The sequence below is a fragment of the Ceratotherium simum genome, chromosome 11 (genome assembly GCF_057802395.1).
Source record: "Ceratotherium simum simum isolate JZ-2026a chromosome 11, ASM5780239v1, whole genome shotgun sequence".
NCBI lineage: Eukaryota > Metazoa > Chordata > Mammalia > Perissodactyla > Rhinocerotidae > Ceratotherium > Ceratotherium simum.
In genome coordinates, this window is record NC_141910.1 from 30,265,413 (window position 1) to 30,281,996 (window position 16,584).

The 16,584-nt window shown below is 34.1% G+C and overlaps 1 protein-coding gene across 1 annotated transcript in view; it reads left to right on the forward strand.

The window, feature by feature from the left end:
• PSME4 (proteasome activator subunit 4) overlaps positions 1-16,584 on the forward strand; it is an 88,309-nt gene that overhangs the window by 36,423 nt on the left and 35,302 nt on the right. The window contains exons 11-20 of the mRNA XM_087436768.1: positions 1,707-1,893; positions 2,672-2,761; positions 3,498-3,562; positions 3,835-3,985; positions 5,880-5,978; positions 6,200-6,269; positions 7,084-7,151; positions 8,065-8,280; positions 8,991-9,148; positions 10,663-10,758. Of these exons, the coding sequence (XP_087292894.1) occupies positions 1,707-1,893; positions 2,672-2,761; positions 3,498-3,562; positions 3,835-3,985; positions 5,880-5,978; positions 6,200-6,269; positions 7,084-7,151; positions 8,065-8,280; positions 8,991-9,148; positions 10,663-10,758 (1,200 nt within the window). The remainder of the gene's footprint in view (positions 1-1,706; positions 1,894-2,671; positions 2,762-3,497; positions 3,563-3,834; positions 3,986-5,879; positions 5,979-6,199; positions 6,270-7,083; positions 7,152-8,064; positions 8,281-8,990; positions 9,149-10,662; positions 10,759-16,584) is intronic.

Consider the following 16,584-nt stretch of genomic DNA (forward strand, 5'->3'; position numbering starts at 1 on the left):
ACTCTATTATCTGTTAAATTGAGTTCCTTATGCTCTCTTGCCCTGTCCTTTTTGCCATAAATATTCAAGTTAAGTTGTACCTCACTTTCCCAACTTCTCCTATCTTGTTGTGCAAGCTTGGGGCACTGAAACTCTTCCAGCACATAGAACTTAATTAGGAAATGGAGTGGGGAAGTTAGACACTTTCCTCTCGGTACTCAACCCCCAGTGTTCTTTGCTACTTGACTCCATGTGGTAGCAGAAGGTAACAGTCAGTGGCAGGTCTCTTGATGCTCCTTGGAAAGGAGACACTTGCCTCTATGGGGTTTCAGCTGCTTGCATAGTAAAATTTTGGTTTGGGGCGTTTTGGTGTTTCTTTAACTTCCTCTTTGTTTTGCCTTATTTCAGTGTTTTCCAGCTTATTAATTATGAATGGTGAGATAAGTTTTTAGTAGAAGGAGCAAAGCTTATAAATACAAATACAGTTATCCATCCTGTTTTTCTTCTCAATTTTTAGACAAATTCACTATCAGCATATTGAGTGATGTATGCTTGGCTAAGATAAACATTTTTTTTTTTTAATAATTTTATTTATTTATTTTTTCCCCCAAAGCCCCAGCAGATAGTTGTAGGTCATAGCTGCACATCCTTCTAGTTCCTGTATGTGGGACGCGGCCTCAGCACGGCCGGAGAAGCCGTACGTCGGTGCGCGCCAGGGAACGAACCCGGGCCGCCAGCAGCGGAGCGCGCGCACTTAACCGCTAAGCCACGGGGCCGGGCCCTAAGATAAACATTTAATTGACAATACAATGACATTTTTTGAGACTCTTTCAATTGTAATTTTGTCCTTTTTAGAAGTGGCATGGTTACCTTTTTTTAAAGATTTTTTTTTCTTTTCTAAAAGCAAAGGTCTTTAAAAACGTAAAAGGGTAGAAAAAATTTTAGGCACTTAGTTTTGTCTCCTAAAGACAGCCTTTGTTGAAGAGCTTGGTATGTTTTGGAAAAAACATAGGTTTAGTTACTTTTTTATCCAGTTATAAATCCTCCTTTTTTCCTACGCATAAGAGGAGTTTCACTGCATTTTAGTTTTTTTTCCCTACAGGATAGATTCTCAAAAGTGAAATCACTGAGTCCAAGAATGAATGTTCTCGGCTCTTAAATACTTCCTTAGTGATTAAAGATTACATTTGTCTTATTCCCCCTAATTTATTCACTCCAGTGTCAGGAATATTCTCATGTTTCTGATAGCAGATTTTCAATTTTAAAATACTTGTCTTTTTAAGAGTATAAAATAGGAGAAATTTCAACATTTTAATAAGATTGTTTTTCCTGTAAAAGGGAAGCGTAGAGCAGTTATAACTTGTTATTTCTGAATTCTAATAATCACTGGCCATTATATTAGATGCAATCCTAGTGGAATGTGGAATGTGGATTAAAATGGCTGAAATAATGCAAAATCTACCAGTTTATGGTCTTTTTTTCCTTGTGGAATTTGCATGGAGAAAGGTGAGGAGGTGGCGGGGGTTTGGGGAAACATGCAATCTAGTCTCTGTACCTTTCCTTTATTTGTGTGATTCTGTTACCTTTGAGAGCAAATATTCACTCAAAATATTCTGCTAGCTACAAACCTTTAAGCTGAAATGCAATTTATGAATTCAGTATATTTAATACGTTATGTATGTTTATTGGTGATGGAAATTTTTTTAAATTCTGTTTTCAAACCGTAGAACATATCCTGCACTAGAGACTTTAACAGAACCTCACCAGCTCACAGCTACTTTAAGTTGTGTAATTGGAGTAGCCCGCAGCTTGGTATCAGGGGGCAAATGGTTTCCTGAAGGTCCAACACACATGCTACCTCTGTTGATGAGAGCATTGCCTGGGGTGGATCCAAATGACTTTAGTAAATGCATGGTGAGCCATATATGTGATTCTGTTTGTATAAGTTATAATTGTGTAAGTGGACATCCTGTTAATTTTTCTTCACGTACTTTTTAGAACATAGTTCAATGTAAAATTTGGTAATTGTAACAGAATTATATCTGTAGATGCCCAAGTTTAGCTCTGGAGACTGTTACTTGATCTATGTAACATCTTCCTTCATAAGTAATTTGCCGTAGCCTGTATGCATGTAATGATCATATGATGTCTTAAAGCTCATTATATATTTACTATTTTCCTTAAGCAGAGAGATTAAAAATCATAGCATATGATCATTTGCACTTCCCTTCATCTGCACTGGTGAGGAGGGCAGGATAAAAGTTACTGGCTGTAAAAATGCCAGATCTCCCTTATACATACATCTTCTCCTGACTTAGAACATTGCTCATGTTCCCTTTTTCCTGGTCTCTAGCTTCTGCATTAGCATTCTCTATTTACCCTTAATTAATGTCACATTTTTAGTTGGGAGGCAAAGTAACTTCTCAGTGACAAAAGGTTGGAGAACTTTCTGCTTAAACCTAAGAAATAACTATATGAAAATAAATTTAGTATAACTTCATTACTAAAGTAAAGCCAGTTAATCGTGAGGAATCTTAAAATGTTGAATTCTAAGTGAAAAATTTCCAGAAAGATTGTCATGTTGTTTCCCTCAAGATAATTTATTTGAGTACTTTATTGTAGCTTATGGTACACTTATATTTTTGAACTGGAATTATTTAATTACTATTAAATGTTTTGCATCTTCCCACAGATCACATTCCAGTTTATAGCAACATTTTCCACTCTGGTGCCTTTAGTAGATTGTTCATCTGTACTGCAAGAAAGAAATGACCTCACAGAAGTAAGGCTGCTTTCTGGTTGTAAAAGAATTGTTTAACTGAGTTCTAATTCTTATTGTACATGCATAGTAATATTTGATAGTTTAAAAGCAACTTTGGATAGGTGCTAACAAACTAAAATTACTATTTTGTGACTAGAATGGTATAAATGGAGGGCCAGGTCATCATTGCTAAGATAGTCTACAGAGTACCCACCAACGGAGGTGTGTTGAAAATAGGCCATTTTTGTAAACAGCTGACGTCTAGAGGTGTATTTCCATTTTTTTTGTTACTTTTCAGTGTTTTGTTAAGCAAAGGTGGTGGTGGTTTATTTTCTATCTTATGCTGTTGAGGGGATCAGTATCTAATGAAGAGAAATCTTCTTCATTACTGTCTTGTTCTTTTAGAACTAGTCTTTATTGCAAGCATTTTACTAGTTGTGTCATTTGCATGTTTAAGTAGTAAGAGATCATCCTTTACATACACACCAGCAGTTTAAAAACTAATTGATAACAAAGATGGCTACTTGACTTCTCTTTTTGCCCTTACAAAATATGTTAATTACTTCTTATTTTTGGTTCCCAGAACGTATTAGATCAAGTTGTTCTAAATTGATATGCGATTATGGTGCTGTGTCTCACAGTACACGGTATAATAATGTAGCATTAGATCTGTTTTTTTGGCCATAACTGAGTTTTGTTAGTTCACAGAAAAAAAAGTTGAAGGCTATTTTAATTTTTGTCCACATTGACGTTATAGGTGGAACGAGAGCTTTGTTCAGCCACAGCTGAATTTGAAGATTTTGTCTTACAGTTTATGGACAGGTGAGCATGTACCCCAGATCTGTCCTTTATCTGACATTCAAAAAAATGACTGTCCTGTCCCAGCAACTTTAATCTCTCTCTGCGTTGCAACCTGTGTATAAGTACTAATCAAGGATGATACTTCTGAAGTTACAAAAGGAGGATTGATTTGTGAGCCATGTACAAATTCAGTAGCTATCACTTGAATAGTTATGACAATAGACTTTAATCATCATCAAAAACGTTAATCCAGTTTTTAGTTGCTAAAATTATACTTTGTTTGGACTATTTAGATGCTTTGGACTTATAGAAAGTAGCACATTGGAGCAAACGAGAGAAGAGACAGAAACTGAGAAAATGACTCACTTGGAGAGTTTGGTCGAATTAGGTCTGTCTTCTACATTTAGTACAATCCTCACTCAGTGTTCCAAAGAAATATTTATGGTAAGAGTGCATTGCTGCAAAAAATTGAATTCCAATCTTGTAGTTTTGTTTGATGTTTTAAAATTGAAGTTCAATTTACTTTGTGTACATATCATGCCGGTTTATCCTTTCTTTCCATCCTAAAATTTGAAAAAGATATACAGTTGATCCTCATTATTTGCAAATTCCATATTTTCAAATTCACCTACTTGCTAAAATTTATTTGTAACCCCAAAATCAATACTTGTAACTCTTTTGTGCGGACATATGTAAAAGTGGCTAAAAATTTGAGTGGTATATATTTCCAGCTTAGGTTGAACATGATGACGCTTTGCCTTCTTGTTTCAGCTCTCATACTATAAACGTGTCATTTTTGCATCTGTTTAGTGCCAGGTTTTTCACATTGTGCTTTTCGTTGGTGATTTTGCTGTTTAAAATGGCTCCAAGAGTAGTGCTGAAGCACTGTCTAGTGTTGTAAGCATAAGAGAGTTGTGATGTGCCTAACCGAGAAAAGAACATGTATTAAGTAAGCTTCGTTCAGGCATGCATTACAGGGCTGTTGGCTGTGAGTTCAATGTTAATGAATCAACTATATATATATATTATATAAGGTGTCTTTAAACAGAAACGTGAAACAAAATTATATATTCGGCAGTTCATCAATTGATGAAAATGTGAATGGAGGCTCGTAGGAACTTAATCCTACATTTCCCTTAGGAACAGTGGTCCAGTATTTGCTAATTCAGTGCTCACAGCAGTTTTATAGAACATTACTACAAATAACAAGAATCAACTGTATTTTTTATTTTTATTTTTTATAATTTTATTTATTTATTTTTTTCCCCCAAAGCCCCAGTAGATAGTTGTATGTCATAGTTGCACATCCTTCTAGTTGCTGTATGTGGGACGCGGCCTCAGCATGGCCAGAGAAGCGGTGTGTCGGTGCGTGCCTGGCATCCGAACCCGAGCCACCAGCAGCGAAGCACGTGAACTTAACCGCTAAGCCACGGGGCCGGCCCTCAACTGTATTTTTTAAATTTACAACTAAATATTATTTGGGAGAAGAGTTTTGGAAATTGTTTATGCCATCACATGATAGAAATTAAATTCTAAGTATAACTATCTGGCAAACTATGATGGATTAGAAATAGTTTGTCCTCATAAGGTACTCTGTAAATATTCCATATTGGTTCATACTATTTGATATTGGTTGATATCTGTGATGTGCAGTACGGTATTTAAGACCACACTTCATTTCCATTTCTGTTTCTTCTCCCTTCTTCTGAGATTATCACTGTTAATATGTTTATCCTAGTTAAAAGCTAAACTGCCTTACAACTGCATGAAATATTTACTAAGATTATGTTCGTATAAAAAAATTAGCATGAATAATCTCTTGTTTAACCGAATTCTTTTGAAAGGAGTTTATGGATTTTCAGCATTGTTAACCCACATCTAGAGCTCGTTCTTTCATTCAGCAATTAAGTTAAAATTCTGTGACATGATTGTAAAATCAAATAGACTGCTATAAGTCTTTTAGAGTAGAGGTAGATGTTTATAGTTTGTAGTCAGAATGACAAACTGTAAATATTAGATAGTCCAAAAAATTTCGTTTGTTATATTGGATTAGCCAACAAGATAATTAAATTGCTTTTGCTTCCAGCAGCTATAATTTTGTTTGTAGTGTTTCTGTAGCAAATAAAATCTTGTGCCTCAAATGTTTTGTTCACATTAGGGCCTTGTGGAGAGATTGTTTGTAGACCTGAATGTAATATTATTAAGCATAATCCTTATAAATTCAAATGGTTAAAAATTCCTACTTAGTTTGAGTATCATTTTCTTTTATATTTCATAAGAGATTTAATTTTCTTAAAAGTGCTGATTAGACATTGTCATTTCTTACATATCTTAACAGGTGGCCCTTCAGAAGGTTTTTAATTTTTCTATTTCACATATATTTGAAACAAGAGTAGCAGGCCGCATGGTGGCAGACATGTGCCGTGCTGCTGTAAAGGTGAGTTTGTTTTTTTTGGACTGATGAATTAATGAATCAATAACAAACAAGTTTACGTGGTTAATTATTTTAGACATGCTTGTTATACTTAAAATACATAGTTCTTCCGGTAGCTGCTTATAGCCCTTAGTTGCCACTGAAAATAGTGCTAGTGTATATTTTATGACTTGTTCAATATTTGTGCCTTTCAAAAAAACTTATTTGTACAAATGTGTTTTCAGTGCTGCCCAGAGGAGTCTTTGAAGCTCTTTGTTCCCCACTGCTGTGGTGTTATAACTCAGCTTACAATGAGTAAGTCATAGGTTATTATTCTGTCTTTACAGTTTTAGATAAAATCTTTTCTTGGTTTCTGTGATTCTAGTGATTCTCTTGGTTAAAGTAGATTCTTTAAGCTGTGCAATATTTTAATTTTGCAGTGTTGGGGGAAATTGCTCAAAACAATATATCATCTAGGTTGACAGGTAGCTTAGAAGTTTTACTTTATTAAATTAATATTTTCATACATACAAGAACCATCCAGAGGTTGCCTTCAAAAATATCAGTTGTTTTGTGAGATGTGGAGGAGCAGAAGTCCTGATTGGTTATGTTTATTGAAAATTGAGTTTCCACCTTCTCTGGAGCAAGTTCAGCTTTATGAATAAAAAATGATAGGGCCGGCCCCGTGGCTTAGCGGTTAAGTGCACTCGCTCCACTACTGGCGGCCCGGGTTCAGATCCTGGGCGCGCACCAATGCACTGCTTGTCCGGCCATGCTGAGGCCGCGTCCCACATACAGCAACTAGAAGGATGTGCAGCTATGACATACAACTATCTACTGGGGCTTTGAGGGAAAAAGGGAGAAAAAAAAGGAGGAGGGTTGGCAATAGATGTTAGCTCAGGGTCGGTCTTCCTCAGCAAAAAGAGGAGGATTGGCATGAATGTTAGCTCAGGGCTGTTCTTCCTCACAAAAAAAAAAAAAAGAAATGAAAAGTCTCCGTAAAAGAGACTTTTTTTCAGCTATTAGAAATAGCTGAATATCAATATTAAATACATTTAAATATAAATGTTAAAAACGATGTATTTAGTTGGATACATATTTTTCCCCCATACTGTTTTGCCATTTTTAGATGATGATGTATTAAATGAAGAAGAGCTAGACAAGGAGTTACTATGGAATCTTCAACTTTTGTCTGAGGTATTGTAAATCTTTGGAATAAGAAGATATTACTATGAAAATGTTGACTTGTTTTTAGGATTTATCCTTTTTCTGAAAAGTTGACTTTAAAACATAAAAAGAACAACAACAAACACACACATAGAGACAGAGATTGGATTAGTGGTTACCAGAGCGGAAGGGGGGAGGGAGGAGGGCGAAAGGGACAATTCGGCACATGTGTGTGGTGATGGGTTGTAATTAGTATTTGGGTGGTGAACGTGATGTAATCTATGCAGAAATAGAAGTATAATGATGTACACCTGAAATTTATACAATGTTATAAACCAATGTTACTGCAATAAACAAAAAATTTAAAAAATAAATAAAAATAAAAAAATAAAAAGTCTTAAGTTTCGGAAATTTCTTGATATAGCTGCAAAAAGTCAGATCTCATTCTCTTCTTAGCAAAGGAGTGGTAATTGTTGATTATTTCACATTCAACACTGTGCTTGACTTTTTACTGATGAATTCTAATATGAGTAACTCATTACTTGAAACATGGCAGTTTTTTTTTCCCCTACATTCTAAATTTGGCCATCAATGAAACTTCACTTTCCTTTATTGGTTAGTTTGGGAACCAAAGAACAGATAAATCCAATTAAGTAAATTTTTGTCTCTTTAAGGAGATACGCTCTTTTGAAAAGAATGTTACTATGGCATGTAAGAGCCTAAACCCAGAAAATGTGTTTGGATTTTGAAAAAGAATTGATTGTTAGAATATAATTAAAATAATCCTAAAAAGAATATAATTAAAATAATCCTAAAATGAATTAAAGTCATTTTAAGAAACACTGTTAGGCTACTTTAGTGGTCAAACACTGACCTTTGCATTAATTATTGATTTTGATCTTTTAACCAAAATATCTTCAACTGTTTTTTTTCTTCTTTTTAGATTACTCGAGTGGATGGGAAGAAGTTGCTTCTTTATAGGGAGCAGCTTGTAAAGATTCTCCAAAGAACCCTACATTTAACCTGTAAGCAGGGTTACACTCTGTCTTGTAACCTTTTGCATCACCTCCTTCGTTCTACCACACTTATCTACCCTACAGAGTACTGCAGTGTGCCAGGTGGCTTTGACAAGCCTCCTTCTGAATACTTTCCTATCAAGGCAAGCATTTTCAATATTTTAGGATTCAGGGATATATTGGGTTATTTTTCTAAGGGATTCAAAGCTTGGATTTTTTTTCTTGTACATAAAGGTGTCACTTCTTTATTTATGAAGTAGATTATTAAAACTATTATTGGAGGGGCCAGCCCCATGGGGTAGCAGTTAAGTTCTCGAGCTCCCCTGCTGGCGGCCCGGGTTCATATCACGGGCATGCACTGACACACCGCTTGTCAGGCCATGCTGTGGTGGCGTCCCATATAAAGTAGAGGAAGATGGGCACGGATGTTAGCCCAGGGCCAGTCTTCCTCAGCCAAAAAAGAGGAGGATTGGTATGGATATTAGCTCAGGGCTGATCGTCCTCACAAAAAAAATAGAAAAAAAAAAAAAAAAACTATTATTGGAATGTTTTAAACCTGGAAAGTGCAACATAGTGCTGGAGCTAACTAGTTTTCTTCTTTTGTGTTTGTATGTGAAATTATTTGGTATGCCATATCTAACTGCCACAGTTCTATATAATTTTATTGGGGAATTCAGTAGCCTCACATAAGCTTACTGTTACTTTTAACAGTAAACTCGTATTTGAATGGCTCTTCAGGGAGACCTTTTCCAGGAGTGATAATGAAGGGGTAATATGATGTTTTCATGTCATTATATGTATATGTTCTTATTTCTATTGTTCAACTTGCTGAACAAACGCTGTTCTTTTCTAGGACTGGGGTAAACCAGGGGACTTGTGGAATCTGGGAATCCAATGGCATGTTCCTTCTTCTGAAGAAGTGGCTTTTGCCTTCTATCTTTTGGACTCCTTCCTTCGGCCTGAGCTCGTCAAACTCCAGCAATGTGGGGATGGAGAACTTGAAATGTCTAGGTTAGTTTTCCTTTACAGTCAGTTATTGTTGTATGTTGGCAGGCTAAATCTTTTTGTGTCTTTTTTTCTCTCTCTGTCTATGGCATATCTGATGTGTTAATTTTCAGTGTGTTTTGAATATCTGCCATAAATGTAATTAGAAAATCATTTAATATAGCCTTATATAACAAATTTTGTCATATTTATAATTAAATGTTTAAAATTTAAAATATTTAAACATTTTAATTAAATGTTTAAAATATTTAAACATTTTAAGTAGAAAAGCTCTAGTTTGTTTTTAGTGCCTTCTCCTTAGCAGTTTCACTTGTGCATCTTTTGGGAAATGTGTGTAGATGTGCCCCCTTTGAAAGGAAATGCTTGTTTTTCTAGATCCAGCTTGCATTTTATTGGGTTGTTTCTTTTTAGTAATTCATATTATTGACTAATTTAATGTTACTTAGAGAAATCTCTGTGGGAGATTATTTTTTTCTCTCCCAAGTGACTTTAACAATAAATAATTATTTGAGACCATTAGACTTTCATAGTTTGAATCTTTGATAGTTCCTAAAATATAGTAGTAAGAAAATTATTATGTGCCAAATACCAGGAAATTTTAATAAGCAAATTCAGTAGGAAATGCCTTGGAGGAGGAAGAAGTATGATTGACTTATGTCACCTATATAGTACTCTGAACTGCTTTTTGGAGTAAATGTTTAGCTAGTCGATTTTTAAAAGATGGAAGATCCTCTGTAATGCTGTTTTTCATTTTTGTTAGTGGTAGTGATCTTTGGGTAAACAGGTGATTAAATTCAGAATTGCTTCACCAAGGGCAATCGGTTGTTGTTGCTTGTGATTATTTAGAGCCTGTTTAAATGTAAGCAGGTCTAGTATTACCAGTAAATATGTTTAATTACCTTGTAGTATTGTTACTGAACCAAGTGAGCTCACCTCCTGGTGAGTTAAGACTCTACACCAGTGAAAGTTGTCTCACAAAGTAAAGTGTATTTGCAGCAGATAGGAGGCCATGAGGAATCATTTCCAAAGTCATGGCATCCCTGAACAAAGGGAAGCAGGAACTTTTATTTCGGTTGAGGAATGAATATTCAAAAGGGAGAGGTGGGTATTCACTTGCACAGGCTCAGTTGGAGAACGTGCTTGCACATAATGAGGCCTAAGCTCCTCCTGGAAAGATCTTTGCATTAAAAATAAGGCAAAGGTCATGGGCATAGTTCTTGTGGTAAGGCTTGGTCAGTTTCAGGATGACTGGTAGTTACATCTTCTTAATATACAAAAGGAAAAGAAACAACTTGGGAAAACAGTTAATTGCTTCCAAACCCACCTTTGAGTTTCACGGGGCACCTAATCGGTGACACTATTAAGTGGGTAAACTGAAGACATTTGCCATTTCTTTGCCTTAGTTTTTTATATCCCCACTTGATAAAATTTTTGTATTTCACCCTGGACTGTAGAAGGCTTTCTGTTAAATAGGGATTTGGAGTCTTCTAAAATATGAAAACACCTTTTATCTTTTCTAGAGATGATGTTCTGCAGAGTCTCACTATAGTGCACAACTGTTTAATTGGCTCAGGAAACCTCCTACCTCCACTGAAAGGAGAGCCGGTTACTAACTTGTAAGTAAAAATAACTACTTTACATATTTTGCTGATTTGTCATTTGGCATTTTAAGTCTTAGTCGCATAATGAGTCACTGGTTTTGCTATTGGTGTTGTTTCTGTATCACTTTAACCTTTTTGTCATTGTTAGGCCAAAAATACCTGAAGCACAATTTAGGTCTATAAACTCTAAGGTTTTATTCAGATTTTCATATGGTACCAGGGTAGAATAACTTTCAGTGTTAAGCAGATTAAACATATCAACTTGGAGATATTAAGTTCATCTGTTAGTTTACTGTGTTAATTAAGATAAATACTCTTCTTTAAAAAGGAAAGAAAAGTACTTTTTTTGGGTCAGCAGTCAATCTTAAGGATTTTGTAGCAAAAAAACTTTGGTGTTTTTTAGTAAAAATTGTTGAATGCTATTCATTACAATTTTGAACTTTTTAGATCTACCAAGTGCTTTTATGAATTTAAGTGCTTTTCAGAGTGTTATTATTTTGATCGAATGTCTTGATTTTAGTCCAGTGTTAGTGCTACCATTTAAGTTGAAAAAAATTGAGTTTAAAGGAAATCAGCAGTATGTAACTTTAGCTCAGTTATTAAGTAGGTAGATGCTAGTTTCAGTATACCATCTTAGGTCATTTTCTCTCAACATCGACATCTTGTTGCTGAGCAAGTTAATGAAAATCACATAAAAATGAGTAAGTAACCCCGTCCCCTCAAAAAACACCAAGGGGAGAATTATTTGTTGATTTTGCAGCAAAAATCTTAAGAACCTTCAAGCAGTGGTTTTAAAATGTAGATTGTCTTTCCCATATTTTGTATAATCATTGTTTGGCGTCATACTTTTTCGAAATTCCCACTTTATTTCACTCAAAAAACTGTTTCTAGGCATTGAACTTTAGATTGCTCATTAGATGGAAGAGGGAGAAGTAGGGTCATTTCAGGTAAAGAAATCTGTTTTAAGCTTGCATAGGAATTGGCTGGATTCTTTTAAGGAACTTTTTTCTTTTTATCACTTTTATAGTCTGATATAATTATGAGCAATTTTACCAAAATTCATTTTTGTTGAGATTACTTTTAAATAATATTTTAAAATGATATACCTACAGAAATGGTTTTGATTTTCCTCATGATCTTAACAGTGTGTAATATAGTAAGAACTTAACTCTTTTATGGCATGCTAAGAAGCTATTGCATACATAACAAATTTATTACATCAGTAAGTCCAGGTGTGCTTGAATGTGTTGACAATTGAGAAGTGTGGTCATTTAATGCAATAATTTATTTAAGAGGAAAAGCATGTCTCTTCCATGTATATGATTAGACTTTTAGTGTTAAGTGATCATTAGGATGTACTGAAGGGTCAGCTCAGGAGGCTTAGAGGTTTCAGTTGCAGTTCGTATCAGCATGTAGCCGTATTCATGCTGTGTGCGTATTATAGTAAATAGTGAATTGAAGCAAAGCCTCTATCCTTTGAAATAAATGTGCATCAGGACAAAAGTCCCATGTATTTAGTTGTTATAAAGACAATTAGGTTTGTATATAATGAAATGCATTTTCCATAAGGAAAAGAATACCATGTTATAAGAATTTTATGAATGCCATGGAATATAAATAGATAGTTAGCCTACATTCTATACATTATAAGCTATAAAATTGATCCTGAGTATCCTTTATAGGTCTTTCCCAGAAAAGTTGAGAAGGAAAGATAATTTAGACTGAAAAGTTTTGTTTTTGGATTTTCACTTTTAGAGTAAAAATTTAATAAAACAAAATGAAGTGATACAAAATTATATTTAATGTAGATATATAATGTTTACATATTTTAAAGTGTAAATATAAAATGTTTTCTTGCATATTTAATAATACGTAATAATAAAATATAAAAATGGAAAACTTCAGTTGTTTTAATCATTGAACAACACACATGTTTAGGGTTCTTTATAGTTATGTATATCTATGCAGCATAATAATTATACAAAGTAGAAGTAAAGATGAATGAGAAGCCCTTTGCCTTTGAATTGCCCAAAAGAGGGAATTTATAAAGTCTTGCCTGGGCTTTTAAATAGGTCTTAACAGAATCCTTTCCATTAAAACCAGTTTCTAACTGGTATCACCTTCATCTGCCATTTTAATTTATTTTGGCAATGTGTGACTTTTTAACATTTATTTTCTTTATGTAACATTTCGACTTTTTTGCAGATAGTAAATTAGTTGTCACTAAAGTATCCTAAAGTAAAGTTAGCCTTTTAAATTTCTAAAATGCGTATTCTAGTATAGGTCAATAATTGTTAAAATCTTCTAAATGTAAACTGATTTGAAAAAACTAATCGAATAATTGCACTTGATAGTGCCATTGTTCTGTGATATTAAATCACACTGCCTCGTAAAGAAAGAATATCTGTAGCATAATTTTTGGAGATTACGATCAGCAGGTCAATTTGAAACTAGTAGATGAAAAGAAAACTCTATACTTTGAACATTAATTGCTTCATAAGGAAATAGAGAAAAATTTACCGGGTGGGGGAGAAAAAGAAACATGTAATTGTGACAAATGCTTTAGTGTAATGCCGAAGATGCCTGAGGAAGTCACTTGTTAATAACAAACAATTTGGCTATGGTACTATGGGACATTATGCATTTTCTGAAATACCAGACCAGTTTTTGGAAGCACATAGCAACTCAGACAATTCTTTTTTTAAATTTAAACTTATAAATCTCAATTAGGTATAATATTCTAGCTGCCTTAATTTTTTTTTGTCAAATCACTCATTATTAAGTTTGCCTTGTGCATATATTAGTAGTATTTGTCTTCTAGGAAAATTGTAGTAATGAAAAAGTGGAAATTTAGTATAGTTCTGAGTTTTCCTATAAGAAAATCTAATTTAGGGCCGGCCCCGTGGCTTAGCGGTTAAGTGCGTGCGCTCCGATGCTGGCGGCCCGGGTTCGGATCCCGGGCGCGCACCGACGCACAGCTTCTCGGGCCATGCTGAGGCCGCATCCCACATACAGCAACTAGAAGGATGTGCAGCTATGACGTATAACTATCTACTGGGGCTTTGGGGGAAAAATAAATAAATAAAAAAAAAAAAAAAATTAAAAAAAAAAAAAAAAAAAAGAAAATCTAATTTAGTTCCTAATAGAGTATATAGGATAGTCTTAAAATCGCATTGTTCAGGGAAATGGCTACTAAATGTGAAAACCAATTTTCTGTGCTATGTGATTGCAGACTGACAAAAAATAAAAAGCTTAGATGCGTTCATTGTTCTAAGTATAAAGTAAATGATATACCTAATGGCATCTGCATTGTACTTTTTGGCCTTTAACGATGGTAGGGTTACTAAATATTTTGTGCATACTATAAATTTTATTATTTCCATGGGTAAAATAAGGTCCCCTGAGGGTAATTAAGGGTAAACTTTTTTAGTTTAGTATAATTTTAATTTTTAGCAGTTTTGTCAGATCCCAAGGTTGCTGAATTAATCTTAAAATGGAATCTCTCTATTTTGCTCTTGGAACCTTTAGTTAATGATTTAATAGAAATATTTGTGGTATAGTTTATACTCATAGTTCTACCTTTATAGATGTGGAAGTTGGATTATGTCTTTCCAGGGTCACACAGGAATTTTAGACACTTGCCTTTAATCCTCAAATTGTCATTAATTTCTCCTTTTGCAGTACACTCTTTATAATCTTTTAGGTCTAACCAGCTATCACAGGTTGCAAAAAACTAACATCTATAAAAACAGGGTTACTCAAGGTAGAGGAGTCATCATTTTTCATCTCAAATATTTCTTCTTTACTTTGTGCCCCCTTTCCTCTGATAGATCTGTTAAGATATTCTTAGTTAAATCATTTTTAGGATCTCAGCTTTTACTAACTTTTCACTCAAAAAGAAAATTCATACTTAAGGTCTAAGAGTTGAGACCATTTCATTAATATGTGAAAGGATGTGTTGTTATGCGCTGAGGGGCAGGGCTAGCTAACCTCTCTTGGCACCTCCAGGAAACTACCCAGCTCTGCTGGGGGAGCTGCACACAGAAAAGGAAACAGTTACTACTCCACGGTGAGTAACCCTGTTTTCTCCTTATTTCACCTTCTGACTGTTTTCATTGATTTTTAAAAGCTTGTGTGTCAGACATGGAAATAGTTCTTATGCTCCGAGTTAATTTTAAACCTAGCAGTATGTAAGATTTCTCTTTACTTAGCAGCCTTTTGTTCACATGATAGAGTAAGAGCCAGCTTTTCATTTGTGTTTATAGCTATTATTGATCCCTAGGATTGAATTGGATAACAGAACACAGAAATAGGCCAGTTGTCTCTTGTGAAACAGTTGTAACCTTGAATGGAAGAAAAATCTACTAGTGGCTTAGTTTTGTACTTTTATGTTTGTTTTCATTTGAGAGGGGAGGGAAGATTGGGAAGGGAAGATTATTCTTTCCCTCACAGACAGGAAGAATTATTGTTTGCAGTTGTTTCATAACAATTCATCTAGCATTTGTTTGCATATTTAATTTGTAGTGTATATTTTGTTTTTGTTCTAATCATTTCTTTTTCATCATCCTTTCTTTCCCACCAGTGGTTATTTTCATAGTTCTGCTCTAATTAGATCTAAAGAAGATTGCCATCCTAGTGGTACAAATAACATAGTTGTGGAAAACTTATAGGTCTTTTTTTTTAGTGGCACAAATATTGAACACATTTTGTTGTAAATTAGGTGGCCTGGTACTATCTAGTTGCTATGAGGCTGATTGAACCTTATTATTATTGTACAAATGGTATTATTTATTGTATATTGTGTTGAAATTATTTCCCAGGATTTTATATAGTTCCTGAGGTCAAATTATATTACTGTTTGTAAAATGAACCAGTGAATGAGTAGAATGAATTTCTCTTGGGGTGGAGGAGTGATGGTATTTGATTTAAATGATGTATATTGCTGTTGTAGCTTTTAATCAAAACTTGGATCTGTAAGTGTTGATAGCACTTTAAGTCTGTTGAGCTAAGATGATGTACATAACTAAAAGTTACAAGAGCGGACTTAAGTATCAGAGAGTACAACCCGGCACAGGTAGACTTTTAATGCGGCCACAAAGAGATACAATCATGAAGTCTTACTTAGGTAATGGATAGAGATTTCTTTTAGAAAATTATTCTTCTTAAGATCAGAAGAACTATTTAGTATAAATATGTGTTTACACTTGCTGAGAAACATTTAGTGTAAAACAATCCAATTGGAGTTTAATTAATTAGATAAGAAAAGAACAGTTAAAGCTGAATCTTAGATAAATAAGCATAAAAGGAACTTGTGATGGATAAGAAATAAAGTAAAGCTGAAATGTATATCTAAACAGATGCCTCTATACACTTGAGATATGGAAGCTGTGTTTTAATTCAGGTTTTAAAAGTAAAAGCCTAACCTATTTTTATTTAAATGTACTACTTAATATTTTAAAATCTCATACAGGTTGATATATTTTAAAATAATTGTAATAAGTGATAACAGTTCTTCAAATTTTCTGATATGGAAACAATTCAGACTGACACGTGGATTTTAAAAATTAGCATCAGGGCTCTTAGATGAGACTTATTTTTAAATGTTATCACAGTATAATTAGTGTTACTAGAGTCCGAAATGCATACAAGAAAAACATTTCAAATTCTCAACTGATAGTCTTTTTTTGATAGGTTTTTTTTTTGATACAGTAAAAATTATTCAGAATAGTTACTATAGAGATTGCTTTTTATGTTGTTTGAAGAGTAATTTTGTGACAATTAAAATGCATGCTTGGTTCAATATTATTTGGTACTAAGTACAGACTGGGTAAGGTACAATTG